The 18,519-nt window shown below is 43.2% G+C and overlaps 1 protein-coding gene and 1 pseudogene across 1 annotated transcript in view; one reads left to right on the top strand and one right to left on the bottom strand.

Moving 5' to 3' along the window:
• The window catches only part of lama2 (laminin, alpha 2), a 582,487-nt gene that overhangs the window by 333,637 nt on the left and 230,331 nt on the right, over positions 1-18,519 (top strand). The window contains exons 19-20 of the mRNA XM_078542125.1: positions 6,535-6,746; positions 14,247-14,353. Of these exons, the coding sequence (XP_078398251.1) occupies positions 6,535-6,746; positions 14,247-14,353 (319 nt within the window). The remainder of the gene's footprint in view (positions 1-6,534; positions 6,747-14,246; positions 14,354-18,519) is intronic.
• LOC144680759 (large ribosomal subunit protein eL33 pseudogene) lies at positions 11,857-12,297 on the bottom strand (annotated as a pseudogene).

The raw sequence follows: 18,519 nt of genomic DNA, 5'->3' as shown, positions 1-18,519 counted from the left end.
TGGGCCAGCATTTATTGCCCATCCCAAGTTGCCCTTGAGAAGGTGGTGGTGAGCTGCCTTCTCGAACCGCTGCAGTCCAGGTGGTGTAGGTACACCCACAGTGCTGTTAGGGAGGGAGTTCCAGGATTTTGACCCAGCGATATTGAAGGAACGGCGATATATTTCCAAGTCAGGATAGTGAGTAGTTTGGAGGGGAACTTCCAGGTGGTGATGTTCCCTTCTATCTGCAGCCCTTGTCCTTCTAGATGGTAGTGGTCGTGGATTTGGAAGATGCTGTCTAAGAAGCCTTAGTGAATTCCTGCAGTGCATCTTGTAGATATTACACACTGCTGCTACTATGCGTCAGTGGTGGAGTGAGTAAATGTTTGTGGATGTGGTGCCAATTGAGCGGGCTGCTTTGTCCTGGATGGTGTTGAGCTTTTTGAGTATTGGGGGATTTTCACTCATCCAGGTAAGTGGGGAGCATTCCATCACACTCTTGACTTGTGCCTTGTAGATTGTAGACAGGCTTTGGGGAGTCAGAAGGTGGGTTACTCGTCACAGGATTCCTAGCATCTGACCTGCTCTTGTAGCCACAGTATTTATATGGCTAGTCCAGTTCAGTTTCTGGTCAATGGTAACCTCCAGGATGTTGATAGCGGGGGACTCAGTGATGGTAATGCCATTGAACATCAAGGGGTGATGGTTAGATTCTCTCTTGTTGGAGATGGTGATTGCTTGGCACTTGTGTGGCATGAACGTGACTTGCCACTTGTCAGCCCAAGCCTGGATATTGTCCAGGTCTTGCTGCATGATTAAGAATTAGTTTAAGTTCAGTTATGTGCAATTATCAAGGAATCAAAGTGTATTCATCAATTAAATTAATATGTAAGGCACTAGTATTCCTATTTGACAAGTGAAGTGTGCCATGTCGCCTTCTTAGGCCAAAGTAATGTTACGTTTTATGGTTTTACTACGGGACAAGTCTTGGCGGGAACCACTGTTACATTTTATGGTTTGATTACAGGACATATGTGAGGTCACTTGTAGTTTAATTGTTAAAGTGAAGGCTGCAGAGATTAGACTCTGGGAATTGGTTTGACACTTATCATGCTGTATTCCTCTCAAAAACCTATTGTGTAAGGTAAAATAATTTTAGGTCTCAAACGACAGTTCTATCTTAAATTGTTTTAACTTTTTAATTTAAAGCACCTTAAAGAGAAACTGTCACTGTCTTTTAAATTATTTAACGGATTTATGCATTAACTGTGATTTTTAATTATCAGCTTCTGTAATCAGTGTTATAGTTATGTAGTTTTTGTGCCTTTTACTTCTTATGAACATGTATTAATAGAATATGGTACTTTGTAATGCGTATATTGCTACCTCAACTTTAACACACCAAACATTATGTACTGATTTTATTTGTACTGTAGTAATTTTTAAAATTGCTGTATTAGTCTAAGATTGTGTACCTTGGATTTTAGTTATTTTTTAAGTAACTTGCCTCAGGCATCAGCAGTCACTAGGAAGTTAGATATAGGCGTTTGAACTTTCCTGAACACCTAAGATATGTCAGTTAGGTCTTTAGGGACGATGAGCCCAGGGCATCAATCATTAGGAAGTGACACCACACTTCCTCTTATCGCAAATAAACAGACACATAAATTACCTTGTGGTGCCTTGTTATCTCAGTGGAAAGCTATAAACTTAATAAAATAACAGGAAAAAGCTATAAAGAGAAGGATGTTCCCACAAGTGACTGACATCTTAGGGAACCAGTCAGGACTTAATGGGAAGTGATATCAGTAAGGTGACCATCACCCTTAAGAGACCAAGCAGACATTGATCATGCACCATACTAATCAGGGACTGATCATATGCTGCCTGGGCCAGTCAAAATTAAGGGCTACTATTGACCATGAATATAGGTTGTGGCTAGCAAAGGTTAGCATCAACTTTTAGTAGCTAGGTATGCAACATGAAGTAAGAAGAAAGAAGACAGATTTTGGTCAACAAAACAAGAGACAGTGTCACGGTCAACTGGAAGTCAAGAGTTGGTGTTCCAGAGTGAGCTGGCTGATCCACTGCCTATGCTAAGTATTGCAATTTTGTACTTATTGCAATTAACTTAATAAATTTTGTGAAACTTGTGACAACATACCTGTACCCAGAGTAGTCTGTAGCTGGTTGGAACTTGCAGGTTTCTTTTAGATAACTCCCCCAACTCATTCTAGCAATAATCAACTTAAGTCTTACAATTGAGATTAGAGTGAATGCAGATCTTACTGGTGAGGCAAGACATGAGGCAAAAGCACATGATACATTTTTTTTCCTCCTGTTATGAGGAAAAGAGAAAGATAAAATGGTTGGTGTGCATATTTGCATTTGAAGGAGAATGAAAATCTGCTTGTTTCCATTCTTTTCTACTGAGCTGGAAAGGCAAGAGATGGTCAAAGGAAAGCTACAGTTTCCACCCTCGCTCATACTTCTCTGCCCCCAGTGTTATATGTTGAGTGCCTGCCCAAGGGTTGGAATATTTCTTTTTGGTGGATGAGAAGCCAGTTATGGCATGAGATTCCAAAGCATTATAGGATGCCTCTTCTGCCGGAAGATACACCTGCAATTAATACATGCTGCCAGAAGTGCAATACGCTTTGTGTTTGTAATCTAATATTGTCAGCAATAATTTTGAGGCTCACATTATGGGAAGGCTTATCTTTCAAATAATGAAGTTTGGATGTTTAGGACAGTTCATATAGCAGATTCTTGGTGGGAAGCTGTCCATTTAAGAGAATAGGGGCCTGAGATAAAGTTACAACACTGGCCTGAATTTTCGTAAAGATGGAAAGGATCATGGCTTAGCCAAAATGGCACTGGAGTCCTGACTCCGTAAATCCCACCCCCAAACCTGGCACCAACCATTTTTGCCAGGGAAGGAACGGGGGTGGGCTGTGTTTTGCGCATCCATGATTCATGGATGCAACTGCATGTGTTCAAGTGTAGCTGCCTTCAAACAGATCCAATTTTTGCTAGTGGGATGTTCAAAACATGACTTGTGAGCTTTACTCTTTTCAGGAGAAGCTCTAACACTTACTGGAGTTATTTGGAGAGGTAGGATATCCTTTTGGATAGGTCCAGGGACACCTATGAGGGAAGTAAGGTGCACTTTGGGACAGGTAAGGTGCCCTTTGGGAGAGGTCAAGTGCCCTTGGGGATTGTTTAAAGTGGACATGAATGTGTGTAAAAAGTGGATAAGCTAATTGGAACTGTCATTTTCATTGGAACTTTCAAGCTGCTGGGAAAACTGTCAAGCTGTCAAGGCATTGAAATCACCTGACCCACACTTTAAAAGAAAAAATCAGTGCTTTCTATTTCACTCTGTCTGTTGACATAAATCTGAGGGCTATCATTATAAAATAGTGCTGCATGCCTGATTCCACAACCTATCATTATCACAGTGGGATACCTGTCAGTTCACAGACTGATTGACAGCTGCAAATGGTGATTAAGTCTTTGATATGGAGCTATGAACACAAATGCTTATTTTTACAGGGGATTAAGCACTTGAATTAATTTTTTAAAAAATTCATTCATGGAATTTGGGCATTGCTGGCTAGGCCAGCAGTTATTGCCCATCTGTAATTCCCCTCGAGAAGGTGCTTGTGAGGTGCTGTCTTGAATCACTGTAGTCCATATGGTGTAGGCACACCCAAAGTGCTAAAAGAGAGGGAGTTTCAGGATTTTTACATGGCGACAGTGAAGGAATGGTGAAATATTTCCAATTCAGGATGGTGAGTGGCTTGGAAGGGAACTTCCAAGTGGTGGTGTTCCCATGTGCCTGCTGCCCTTATTCTTCTAAATGATAGCGGTCGTGGGTTTGGAGGGTGCTGTCTAAGGAGCCTTGCTGAGTTCCTGCAGTGCATCTTGTAGATGGTACACACTGCTGCCACTGTGCGTCGGTGGTGGAGGGAGTGAATGTTTGTGGATGGGGTGTCTATGTTTGTTCATGTTTGAACCAAGGCTGTAATGAGGTCAACAACTGAGTGACCCTGATGGAACCTAAAGTATCAGTGAGCAAATTGTTACTAAGCAAGTGCCATTTGATAGCACTGCTGGTGACCCCTTCCATCACTTTACTGATGATCGAGAGTAGACTGATGGGGCAGTAACTGGCTAGGTCGGATTTGTTCTGCTTTTTGTGTACAGGACATCCCTGGGCAATTTTCCACATTGCCAAGTAGATACCTGTGTTGTAGCTGCACTGGAAAAGCTTGGCTAGGGGTGCAGCAAGTTCTGGAGCTCAAGTCTTCAGTAATATTGTTGGAATATTGTCAGGTCCCATAGCCTTTGGAGTATCTAATGCCTCCAGCAGTTTCTTGATATCAAATTGGCTGAAGACTGGCACCTCTATGCTGCGGTCCTCCAGAGGAGGCTGAGATGGATCATCCACTTGGCACTTCTGGCTAAAGCTTGTTGCAATTTTTTTTTTATTCATTCATGGGATGTGGGCTTCATTGGTTGGGCCAGAATTTATTGCCCATCGCTAGTTCCCCTTGAGAATAATTCAGCCTTAACTTTTGCACCAATATGCTGGGCTCGCCCTTCATTGAGGATGGGGATATTTGTGGAACCTGCTCCTCCAGTGAGTTGTTTAGTTATCCACCACCATTCATGACTAGATGTGACAGGACTGCAAATCTTAGATCTGATCCGTTGGATGTGGAATTGTTTATCTCTGTCTATGGCATGCTGCTTACGCTGTTTGGCATGCAAGTAGTCCTGTGTTGTAGTTTCGCCAGTTTGACACCTCATTTTTAGGTATGCCTGATACTGCTCTTGGCATGCCCTCCTGCACTCTTCATTGAACCAGGGTTGATCCCCTGGCTTGGTGATAACGGTAGAGTCGGGGATAAACCAGGCCATAAGATTACAGAATGTGGTTGAGTCCAATGCTGCTGCTGCTGATGGCCCACAGTGCCTCATAGTTGCCCAGCCCTGAACTACTAGATCTGTTTGAAATCCCATTTAGCACAGTGGTAGTGCCACACAACATGATGGAGGGTATCCTGAATATGAAGACAGGACTTTTGTCTCCACAGTGACTGTGCTGTGGTCACTCCTACCGATACTGTCCTGGACTGATGCATCTGCGGCAGACAAGTTGGTGGGGATGAGCTCAAGTATGTTTTCCCCTTTGGTTGTTTCCCTCACCACCTGCCGCAGACCCAGTCTAGCAGCTGTGTCCTTTAGGACTCGGCCAGCTCAGTCAGTAGTGGTGCTACCAAGCCACTTTTGGTGATTGACATTGAAGTCCCCTACCCAGAGTAAATTCTGCACCCTTGCCACTCCCAGTGCTTCCTTCAAGTGATGTTCAACATGGAGGAGCACTGATTCATTAGCTGAGGGTGGGGTGTTGCGGTACTTGGTATTCAATAGGAGGGTTCCTTGCCCATGTTTGACCTGATGCCATGAGACTTCATGGGGGCCGGAGTCAATATTGAGGAGTTCCAGGGCAACTGCCTCCCGATGTATACCATTGTGCCACCATCTCTGCTGGGTCTGTCCTGCCGGTGGGACAAGACACACCCAGGGGTTGTGATGGTCTTGTCTGGGACATTTTCCGTAAGGTATGAATCTGTGTACGAACAAAACAAACAAAAATTGTTTGTTTTAAAAGGGATTAAACACTTAAAGAAATGTAAATGTGGTGAATTGTTTTTTTTATGAATGAGAGTTATTTTTAAAATTGAAGCCATCGATAGACGCTTAGAACTTTATTTTATTTCATCTCAGCATGGGTCCTGAGGACTGAGGCATCGAGCCTGTAAGGGCAAAGGGCAGCGGGTGGAGTCATGGGTTGGCATGAGTTGGCACTAAGCTGGCAAAGGCCCTTTTTGGGGCAGTGGTGGTGGGTAGAGGGCATAGGTTGGCATGGAGGATATGAGAGGCAATGGGAGGGTTGGGGCATGAGGTGGTATAGGTTGGCATGGATGGGGAATGTGTGTGTGTGTGTGTGTGTGGTTGAGGGGGTGTGAAGAGTGAAAGCTGGAGTGTTTTTTTTTTATAACTACGACAAATTCCCAGACCACTGAGGCGAACCTTTCACACTGCTTGCCTCAGCACCCGGCAGCTCCTCAGGCTGTCTCTGAACTCTTTCCAGGGGCAGCGTGCTTGACTCCTATTAACACTGCACATCCCCAACCCCTGCAACAAAAATCCGACTGTTCAGGGCACTTTCTCCCTAGTTGGGTTTGTGGAGCTGGGATTTTTTCTGACTCTGCGCTCCTGGACTTGGGAGCAAAAATTCAGACCACTATATCTAATTCTCTGATTTATGCACCTTGTGAGTGTGCCTCACTGTGGACCCAGAATTATTGTTGTAATTCAAAACTGATGTAAAATTAAATACTACTTCTATCCATGAATGCAAAGCTACTTTAAAACCATATAATGTGAGTTTCTAGGAATATCTGTATTCTAAATAGTGTTACAAGGTAAAGCAGCATAATTATCATTCAAAGATTTAATTCTAAATTTTGCTTTGTTAACCAGGTGTTCTGAAGGCTTCTTTGGGCGACCTAGTAAACCTGGTGGATTATGCCAGCCCTGCCTGTGCAATGGTAACCTTGATCAGTCAGTACCTGGCAGCTGCAATTCATTGACAGGAGAGTGTCTACGCTGTATTGAGGGAATTTCTGGTCAGTTCTGTGATCAATGTGCTGAAGGATTCTTTGGAGATGCTACTGTAGCCAGGAATTGCCGACGTAAGTGTGTTGCATTCTTGAGTTGGTATTTGCTCCTTAAATATGACAAATGTTATGGTGTAGCAGGCAGATCAAATCCACAAGGGAAACTTTATTACGCGATCACAATGGTTTTGCAATTTTATTTATTACGAGATGCGTGCCCTGAATTCAGAAGTAATAAGTACACCAAGACTTCAGAGATTTTTTAGGAAACTAAACTGAACAGTTATTTACCAAAGAAAAGATTTCAAGCATATACATAGGCCTACACAATACTACTATAACAACTCCTAAAACCCCTAATTAATCTGGCTTTCAGTTACACCCCCATTAAGGCATCAGTTTAAAAAAAAAGGTTTTAAACAGATCCAGGCAAGTCAACACAATACCCTGGACAGTAGAATTCAAAGTGGCTTTTCCCAGCTTTGGTTTCTGTAGACAGCAGGCTTAATACACAATACTGGAGGCTTCTCACACTTCTGTTAGATCTTACAATGCCTTCCCTGAGACATTGCCTCCTCCTTTATACATGTTTCTTCCTTTTAATGTAAATTCCATTGTTCCTATATATCTTTGGAACTTTACCTTTCTCATAATATAAATCTTTTCATGGTGTCAGTAACCTTTGGGAAAAATAAACACACTACTTGGCCTAGCTGCTCTTTGAAATCCAAGCTGCCCTCATTTATTATAAAATGCAAATCCTCCTTACCTTATATTCTAAGACTTCAGCCATGTTTTCATATTGAGCAATTCAAACCTAGCTTCTTTTGATGAGTCACCTCCAGACCAACAGTCTCCAATTCAATTAAATCACACATGCGTGCACACACACACACACACACACACATACACACAAACTATCCAAATCCCACTATTAACCCACTTTTATAATAAATCACTATTATTATGAGAATTATCTTACTTTTGTGACACAAATTAAAATAACTGATGGTACTTTGGGCAGATGGTAAATGGAAATAATTTTGAACCTTGAATCTTGAGCAAAAAAAAACCCTGGATGCATAAGTTATAGTAGAGCAATATATCCTTCACCTTGATGTTTTCACAAGGATAAATCTTACAGTTTGAGAATGGAAAAAGGAGGGACCTGGATATGGTAGGTTTCTTACCTGCTAGACTGGAGGATACCAGCCCAATTATTTTAACCCATCACAGGTTTGCCTACCAGTGTGAACTTGTGGTTTTGGGGGGGTGGAAAAAGTGGCAGTGATAGGGGATTTAAAAGCCTATTGCAGTAGCTTAAAGGGTTGTGTATTTTAAATTATAATTGTTGCAGCCATAAGAACCGATAACTTTTTTTTTAAAAAAAGTAATAAAACAAAGTGATGTGAAAAACAAGCACCCCAAAATAACCTTAAGTTAATATGCTAGTTGTAATTTTATGACTTTATGCTTGCAATTGCTAACTTTGCTGCCGATCAAGTGCAAATCAGAATTATCCGAATTGCACTTGCAGCAGGCAAGGCTTCCAACCAGAGCACAAAATTGGAAAATCACTCCGAGCCTTTGAAGAGGGATTCAAATTTGACCATGCAGAAGATCAAGAATCACTCATTAAATGCTGACTCCTGTCAGCACAAAGCTTCTCTGTGCACAATGCAGGTCACACCTTGGGCTCCATGTTAAAAGGCCCTACTATTGGGTGTCAAAACCACTTGCTTATTTCAGCTGATAGATCGCTTTTATTCTGATCAAAATAGGACTTAAATGATTATTGTTATGTAGGGAACAGAAAATTAACTTATTAACTGGAAACAGGATCCAAAGAACTTCAAAGAATAATTGGCATAATATTAGTAGGAAAGTGTTTGAGGTTATAGAGAATTACTGGAAATAAAGTTTGGGTCAAATCCACATTATGCTTATCCTGGGCAGGTCTTCAGTTCCCAGTTAGCCGTGTTCATGGGTTACTGCAAATAGGTAAAACCTTGTGGGTACTGGACCCCTGGTCTATTTGTCTGTCATCTTCAAATGGTAATGCTGCTGCAACAAGTTAACAGAGCTAGGCCAATCTTTGAAATGATTTCAGCATCAAAACATGCAGTATCTGAGCTGGCTTTGGGTACCGTTAATGAGCTTGCACCTGTATGAGATAATTTGCCTCTGGCACAATAACAGAAAAATAATCGAAATAAAGTATGCCACTGCACTGGTATCTTTTGTGTTATTGTATACTGATAAATCAGCATGCTTTAATGCGAACAGTGGGATTCATGTGTTCTTTCACCATTGTTTGTGTTATATTTTCAAAGCTATCTTTAACTCAGAGCACACAACCATTCTGATATATTGTATGTGCCCTTCCCTCTATTGTTGGAGAATTCAAAGAGCTGTCAATTGCAAAAAAAAACCCACAAAAGAAATCAAACAACAGCATCCAAATGGCTCATTTTCTGTCCCTTTGCTATGCTTCTACAGTCTGGAACTCCATTGTATTCAAATCTCAGCAGGATCCACAGCTGTTTGAAAGGAAATGTCTTTATTATATTTTTAATTACAGTAGGAATACGAACATTAAAAATGCTATGAAAATTGCCCCATGTCTCCTTTTGATTATATTATTCTGTCAAGTATAGGAAACATGAGCTGGAAGAAATTTATGTTAGTGGAATAGAGATAAAATAAGTTTGAATGCGCAGGAGTCAGTTGTAACTTGCTTACAAATGCCATACTTTGAATAAACCAGTTAGTATCTTCAGACTCATAGGTAAACTTAGGCAGACAGCACTGAAGCAAGCAATGATCCATGCATATTTTGTTATTGCGTCTTTTAATCAAAATAGTGGCCTTAATTCAAGATAAATCGTTTAACCTTTTTGCATACATAACAATAATGGATGCATTTCATAAGTGAATAATTGGTTAAAAGGCACTTTGGGAAATCCTGAGGACATAACATGTTCCAGAAATGCAGGTACTTTCAATGTTTTGAAAACCTTATGACTTTATCTAGAATATACCATTTTAAATATTAAAAAAGGAAGCCTACAAGTACCCAGCAGCATTGTTAAATGAGAGAGTACAAATAGAAAAAATTGGCCAAAAGCTTGTGAGAAAACTTTAGAAAGTATGTAAACCTAAATATGTATCCAGGTTGATTTATAAGGACAGAAGAATGAGGAAATGATTTTTGCAGTGTGCATAATTACTCTATTATATACATTTTCTATTTTTTCAAAGTATATTATATTCACCAGCAAGCTATCTTTTCTATTTATTTTAGCCAAAACTAATTAAGTAAGTACGATTGGATGGCCCTGGAAATTTAAAATTCAGATCTACAAGTAGAAAAAGATTTAAAGGTCCAACAACATGTAGTTATATCTTGTAATTGAATGGAAACTGAGCGCACATTTGACATATGTTTAACTCTAGTTGTGCTGGGACCTCAGCAGGCTGAAAAATTAACAATTTGCCACACTTTGTTTATACATTTGATTTTCATAGAGACAAGCATTAAAAAAAACTAATTCCTGGTGACATATTTGGATTACGGCCCTATCTAATACTTGCCACAAATTCCATGTTAGCTCTGTAATATTAACCAGGGAGCATGAATGAGCTTGAACTAAATGAAGGTGTATCTTCATGGGGTTTCTATCCCCAATATCTTTAAAGGTGAAGTTTCATTAATGGCAAAGAGAAATTATTGTATTAGACACCCTGGACCATCCTTTATCTCCAACCATAACAATCTGATTTCTTGGCTTGCATGTACAGGACACTCAAATACTTTTGGAATCAGTGGCTTCTGCAGGCTTTCCCTGGAATGAGAAGGTCTTTGGCCAAACCATGAGTCATGATCATTGCTTTTCAACTACTCCTATCTTAACCAGTAAACGTTCGATGCAACTGTACTTCTAAAATCTGCCTTTCCATGACTGAATTTATGTTCCACCCATTTCAAAGCCCAGAGAGTCTGAAACTATTTATTGGGGGGCAGGCTGCAAAATTAACATTACACAGATTCTTGCCATTTGCTGTCACCTTTTTCCATGCCTATTGACTTCACACCTGTCTCAGAGGAAAGCACCTTCCTCCCCCAAGCTACTTGTTCAATCAGCATCTTCATTGCTGCATCAGAGAACCTGAGTGTTCTATTCAAAGTAATTTCGCCTATTGCTGTTTAATTTCCCTGGCCAAACTTCATTATATAAAGCATCTCCTTAAGATGCTGCTCAATATCTTTAAGTAGTAATTGGATTTCCTGCCCACCCAACTGGTTTCACTTGCAGCTCAGCAAACTAATATAAATCAGGCCTGGCCACAATAAAAATGCTGTGGGTGCCATACTGATTCCTTCAGGCTGAGCCATAGTTGCTCCACCCACCATCTGCCTGATATGCACTTCACACAAAATCACAATTTCATAGTCACAATTTCACCCAGTTTTTCTTCACACTGTTTGTAAAATGCAGATCATATCCCAACCAAACAATCATGTGGAATTGTATATGTTGTATGGAACTGCCTGTGCACACGCTCTCTAATAGAGGCACCTCACAATTCTTGCATTTGAGTTCATGGAAATCAGCCCACTGACCAAATTTTTGAGTTATACCATACACGTGAAGTCATTTCACTGACACACAGGTTGTAACAAGGTGCTCGGAGGTGATGCATGTTTTGTTGAAATGCTATATAGTATGTCATTTGTAAATATGTTTTACTTCCCTTTATTACATTGGTGACACAGGCTGTATAATTAGAAGTCTCTGACCAATAATGGTTGAATTTTGATATGTTAATGGACATATTGGGTTGGATTTTCATGGAGTTGGGGAGACTCCTTGGATGTGTAAAAGGGGGGCTGGGGTCCGGTTCCCTGATTCCCGACCTCATTCCCGGCCACCTCAATTTGCGCCAGTGCAGGTTAAGAGTGTGGCTTGTGTGGGTTGCAAGCCCGAACCCTGCACTCCTGAACTGGCTGGCTCCATTGTGGGGATAGGCATGTCCGAGCCCTCTGCAACTTTCATGGAGTCAGGCCAGCTTTTAAAGGACAGCTTTTATATTCATGTGGTTCACAGCACCTCAGAGGTGAACCATAGTCTGGCTGAGGGAACCTTTTGAAAGGTAAATTCAAAAGGACTTACCCATGTCCCAATTTTTTTTTAGATCATTTTACTATTTAATGTCAATTTATGTACAGCAGCGCTTTAAATTCTTGACGGGTACAGCATCACACAAATCCTGTGCCCAATAGCCTTAGCAGGCAGGTTACTGCTGAACTTGGCACGCACCATACCACTGTTTCCATGAGCACGGGTCACTTTACCCCAAATGACACGGGTCTTGTTTGGTTTGCCACCAGGAGTGACAGTGTTGTTCTTTGCTTTGTAGACGTAGGCACATCTCTTGCCCAGATAAAATTCTGTTTCATCACGGCAATAAACACCCTCAATCTTCAGGAGAGCAGTGTGCTCCCTTTGGTTTTGAAGGCCTCGTTTATAGCCTGTAAACACAGCTTTGCACCATAATCTTCCAGGCATTGCGAGAGCGCTCGGGGCAGCTGGATCGCCCGCCCTGATACTAAGATGGAGGAAGAGCTTACCCATGTCCCAATGCTGGGCTGTCAGCCAAGAATGCATAACGAGGCTTGACTGAAAGCCCAGATGTCATTAGACTGTTAAAACAGCTGTCCCCCCATGAAAAACATTGCTTGATTGATAGCTATTGCTCTCTAATCTATTCTGTTAATTGCACAGTGCTTATTTATACGTTATAAAGTGTTTGCAGTTTCGGCTATTGATATTTTAAAGGGTCTGGATGATTGACACTTTTATAGGGCTGTAGTGTGTGTGTGGTGTGTGTCAGGGTGCACAGCCAATAGCCGCCCATGATCGGCAGCATGCTGCCATTTTACATAGGTGAGCCAATTAAGGCCCACCCAGCGTGACGCCGACCCGGAAGCGCTGAGCGCTCCCTGTGTGGGCGGGGGGAGTCGGCTGAGTTGGGGCCTGCAGTCTTTCGCACATGCGAAAGAGCACAGAAAACTCCGTTAGACACAGAGCTGCCTCAGGGAGATTAGTTTGATTTTTAAAAATTTAAATAAAGAAAGAAAAAAAATTTTAAGACATATCCCCTCATGTGACAGTGTCACATGAGCTGGGACATGTCTATGAATTTTATTAAAATTTTTTATTAAAGTTTAAAAACCTTCATGAAACGTCATCCTGCCTGTGGATGAGGTTTCATGATAAATGCAAAGACCGCCTGGGCTCTTCGCCTGCCCACCAACCTTAAGGTTGGACGGGCAGCTCAGTTAAGTATTTTAATTGATATTTAAATGGCTTTAATAGGCCTTTGACAGTTCGCTGCCCAGTGTGTTTATTTTTCCGAAAGAATACTGGTAAAATTGATACCATGAGAGATTTTTTATTATTAGAGAGGTAAAGTCCAAAGACATAGTGAAACAATGGGAATTTGCATTCAAAGGGGAAAATATAAATAAAGAGAAAAGGGAAGGCATTCTAAGATCAAAGCATGTGAAAAGCCTCCAGCATCTAAGTCTCACTCTGCTTTCTACAAAGAACTGAAGTTAAGAAAACTCACTTTGAATTCGACTGTTTCAGGGTAGTGTGTGTTACTTTGCCTGGGTCTTTTAAACTCTATGTGGCTTACTGTTGCCTTCACATAAGTGTAACTGGGAGTTAGATTACTTAGGGGGATTTAGAAGTTATCATAGTAGTAATTTGTAGATCTATGTACTTAAAATCATTTCTTTTATTAATAAAGGTTTAATTTAGTTTTGTAAGAAACCTATAAGCCTCGGTGGTCTTATTACTCCTGAATTCAAGGCACGCATCTTGAAATTTATATAAATTGCAAAACAGTTGTGGCAGTTGTTTCAAGTTTCCCTTTGGGATTTGAGTAGCTCAGCATTTACCATCGGCTGTGCCTTAACATTTCACACATTTTATTCTTACTATGGGTTCATTAGTTCTGTACAATGGGTGAATGGGCATGGAAGAGCCATAGCTTGACATGGAGACTATGAGGGACCATGGGGGTTGGTTACGGGCAAAGTTTGGCATTGAGGATATGAGGGGCCAAGCGGGTGGGTGGGGGGGGGGCAAAGCTTGCCATGGAGGGTATGAGAGGCTATTGGGGTGGGTGGAGGGGCATAGCTTGGCATGAGTTGGCATAGACGGGGCATGGGAGTGTGTGTGGGGGTTGAGCGGGTGTGGGGAGTGAGGGCTAAAGGGCTGTTTTTTGTCTTGCTGTCATTATTCCAGCTATGACAGCAAGCCTTTTAAACAGCCCGCCTCCGCACTTTGCAAGCCATGTGGCTGCCTCTGAACTCTTTCCAGGTGTGGCAAGCTTGATTCCAGTTTCTCCTGAGGTAGGTGGGCCAAGCCGAAAATTTCTCTACTGCCGCTACCGCCTCTAGATGAAAATCAGCCCATTAAATGTGATTTTATACAACTTCAACATAATTGCTAAAATATAATGTATAGTTCATTTTGTAATAATGCTGATCTTGTTTATCTGAAGCCTGTGAATGCCATGTTAATGGATCCGTTGCTGAGCTCTGTGACAAGCAGACTGGACAATGCCAGTGTAAACACAATGTTGCAGGAAGAAAGTGTGATCATTGCTTGGTAAGTATTGCGAAGTAAACTCTAGAAATTGAAATATTTATATAAACATTTCTTTGACAGCTTCTCATAACTATCATTCTATGTACTAAGAGTGAACTAGGAAGTATGTTTTCCTTTGAGAGTGAAATAAAAGGAGCAGGAAGAGTATCCCCAGCTGTTCCTGGCATACACCTGTCAACTTTATCAGAATGACATAAAATTTTGCGGGGACCCAAATATGCCATGTTCCAGCGGTGCATGGGATTTCCATGGGACTTGTAAGAAAGAAATCTTGCATTTTCTCCTTTCAAAGTCAATAAGATGGAGAGGGTGGGGTCTCCCAGGCTAGGAGTCCCTACTGTGCCAACCTGCATCATCCACATCATGGCTTGCTGGCCAGTTCTCCCAGAAGAAAAAGGCATGATAACCTTGTGGATGGTGGAACTTGAGCTCACATTCATAGGACTTCCAATGAGCAGGTCAGTTTCTTTTTCAAGTTTTACTTTTCTTTCAGCTTCGTTAGCATGCTGGTGAATTGTCTCACATCTCTCTGTAGCCCAGCAAACCACTCCCCACTTCCTCCAGGCCAGCTGGGAATCCAAAATGTCCGCACATTGGCCCCCAGCTAACCCTGCATACTCCAGTTGGGTTAGCGCAGGATGCTAGCAATGGGCACCATCCTGGTTTATGTGCCAAGATTAAACCCAGTCCAATATACCACATTTACATTTACACTGCAAAACTTAAATTAAGAAGTGCAGGAACCTTCAGATCGTATCGCGTAATTGAGTTTAAATCAAATCAAAGACCAGGGTCAAAGACAGTGATTTTATATTTGTTTCGCACAGATACTTTTCTGTCCCTTTTATTCCTATTTACAATCCCCTTAGTGCTGTCCTCCATGCAGTAATCCAGACAGACCCTGTTGACTCTGTTGAATATGAAAATATTGCCGAGCTTTATTTAAACAGTACAGTTTTAATTTCTGATCAGTAATAAGTGTTCAGACTTTAGAGACATTGGGCGAAATTTTCCCTCCCAAAGACTAAGTGTGGCGCTGGGCAGGTTTCGCGGCGTGTTTCCCGCTGGGCAGTGTGGAGGGAAATCGCGCCTGATTTCATGCGCAAAAGCTCATTAATTATGCAGTGAATTACATGGCAGGGCGGGCACTGATTCATCCATCTCGCTGTTACCTAATGGGGTCCGAAGGTCCAGGCGCCATATTGAAACGCCACCTGAACACAGGCATAACTCTCAGCAGGCCAGCTGTGTGCAGGAAACTTCTTGAAATGGCCCCACCAAATTAAAAATCTGCTCCCAGGTTCAGCAATGACTCCCTTGAGGCCCTCATCCGTGGAGTCTGCCAGCACCAGGAAGTCCTCTACCCGAGGGATGGTTTCAGAAGGCCCACCAGCCTCATCTAGCTGGCCTGTGAGGCATCTGCAAGGGAGGTCAGTTTGTCGGGCCCCCCTCACAAGAAACATGATCCAGTGTAGGAAGAGGATGAATGATCTCATCCACTCCGCCAGGGTAAGTCAACCATCAGCTCACTCCAATCTCACACTCTCATAATGGCACCATGCACTCAAAGGTTTACACTGTTCAGGGATCTCACACAATACTAACGGGGGAGACATCAGCACTGATTGTCTCACAGACACTTTCACATCACCAGAATCTCATCTATCATGCTGCATAAACTGCATCCTCAGCCCTTACTGGGGAGGGCTCAGCACACACAGCAGGCATGCACGCTTCCCAACCTCTCCTCCAGCTCTTCTCATCACCTTCCATTCCACTTGTCTTCATGCAGGCCAACCTCGCCAACAACTGGAGGGAGGGAGGAGGGACGGCAGACGTCCAGGAGCTGACCCACTTTGAGGAGGATGCCGCCGAACTGGAAGACGAAGGCAAAAATCGCTCCTGTGGGGAAGGCAAGATCAATCTCTCCCAGCAAACTAGTATGGATGAGCCCTCCATCAGTTGATCACCTCCTGATAATCACAGTGAGTGATATGTAATGTTGCAACCTGACTACTTACGAACTAAATCTATCTTCTCTCTCTGAGAGGCACCAGCAGGCCCAGGCAGGCCACCAGAGCTACCATAAGCCCCAGTACCCAGGCCACCTCAGAGGGGGATGCTGAGGATACATCAGATGAAGTCAATGCATTCACCTGCACCCTCCACCAGCACAGAGACATCATGGATCTAGATTAGGCTCGGGGTCACATTCTGGGGAACACCTCACTGACGCGCCTCCACAGCAGTGAGGCAGTGACAGCCCAGGTCTCTGGCACTTGGAAGACTGCTGGAGATCAGATACCTGCTGAGTCTGAGTCAGATGATGAGCACTGCAAGTGGCCGTCTATAACATGCATGCGGATGCCACGACGGTCAAAAGACTGGAGCGAATTATGGAGGATCCCATCCACATTCTGTCTGATGTCGTGGATCCCGCATGCGAGCGCCTTGAGGTCTCAGTGGGAGGGGTGGTGGCCGCCTTGGAGATCTTGGCCCAGCAGATCCTGCTGGATATGCGCTCGGACCTGCACTCAATTGCTATAGGCATTAGTGGGATCCATCAGTGACTAGGTGAGAGCAGGCAGGGCATCTTGACCTCCCTCCAGGAGTCTCTTCTCCTCAGGGAGTCAGGCAGTGGCTTTCAGGCACACATAGGGAGGAAGACCAGCAGTTGGACACCCCGTGGCCATCCACCCAGGTCACTCAGAGTGTCTAGCAGATCCCAATCCCCTCTGCCTGTGACCCCACTACCTCCAGCTGTACAGGCCGAGGAGGGTGCACCTGCCCAACAAGAGGACACACAAAGCAGGCTGGGGCTGTCCAGGTCACATCCCCTCAAGTGGACAACTGCCCAAATCATCAAAGACAACAAGAGTCAGCAGGTTGCCTCTACCTCTGCTGCGGATGATGGGGATGCACCAAGATCTAGCAGTCAGGTTAGAAAAACCATCACTTCTGGGTCAAGGCTGTTCAATCACTGTCTATATTATGCACCTTTGTAAATACATTTGCTGTTCATGAGAATGATCTTGTCATTTGAAAGTTTCATGCATATGCATCAATTATTGCGAGGGTGGCCATGATCCAATTAAGCGATCACCTCCCTTTGTGAGCCTCACATTCATGTGGTGTGTAGCTGAGTCGTGATAGTTACTCAACCTTTGTGTTATTTCAGGGAGATATGTCAAACCCTTTACTGGAAGTGTTTGCAAAATGTGTTAGTAATCTTTACCCTTTACAAGACAACATGGAGTTAGGCATTCTCAATGGCCTTGGCGGATTGGCTGTAATTGTTTCTCAAATTGGGACGGCCATCTTCATTGGTAGTTCCAAAGCACAAGACCTGCAGCCATGATGGTCTCTCCACCTATACGCGCATCTCTAAAAATTTCTTATTAAGGTGGCGATGACTGCATCAAGTCCTTTGAAGCAGCATCTGCGCCTTCATGCAGACTTTCACTTCCCAGAGCTCACCACTGACCTTTCCAAAGATTAGGGCCCGGTGAATCATGAGGGTTGAAAGTGCAAGTCTGAATGCTGATCTTGCCCTTGATGTTACTGGTTGTAAAGGCCTCTCAGTGCACTAGAATGGCAATAAGGGACAGAAGGAATGTGGCCGTACCCCATTGCGTGGACCTTACTCCTGGAATCTTGTGGCTATCAGTATAGCATGGGCACATCTTCCACGTTGTGCTCCTTCGATGGCAACCTCATGTGCAAGTGATTCTCATCTCCCTCTTCAGGTTCCTGCGCTTCCTGCTCTTCATCATCTGAGGAGATCTCAGCCTCCTCCATGTCTCCCTCTGGCAAGGGATCCCCCCTTTTTGAAGCACCAGGTTGTGAAGGGCGCAACAGACCATGATGATGCATGCCACCCTCTGTGGGAGTACAGTAGAGCCCTAGCTGAGTGGTCCAAATATCAGAAGGGCATCTTCAGAATGCCAATGACCTGCTTGATGTTGGATCATGTTGTAACTCTCTTCCGAGGCATTCTGAGGAAGATGCATGGGTGTCATGAGCCATCCCCAAGCAGCCAGCCCTGTAATAATAATAGAGGCCCTTCGAATATGTGAAGCACCTGGGAGTGACTCAGGATGTGAATCATGGGAACTCCCAGGGTACCTGGCACACATGTTCATGATGTGCTTCTGATGACCGCACAC

The sequence above is a fragment of the Cetorhinus maximus genome, chromosome 5 (genome assembly GCF_964194155.1).
Source record: "Cetorhinus maximus chromosome 5, sCetMax3.hap1.1, whole genome shotgun sequence".
NCBI lineage: Eukaryota > Metazoa > Chordata > Chondrichthyes > Lamniformes > Cetorhinidae > Cetorhinus > Cetorhinus maximus.
This window is presented reverse-complemented; position numbering and strand designations above follow the sequence as displayed.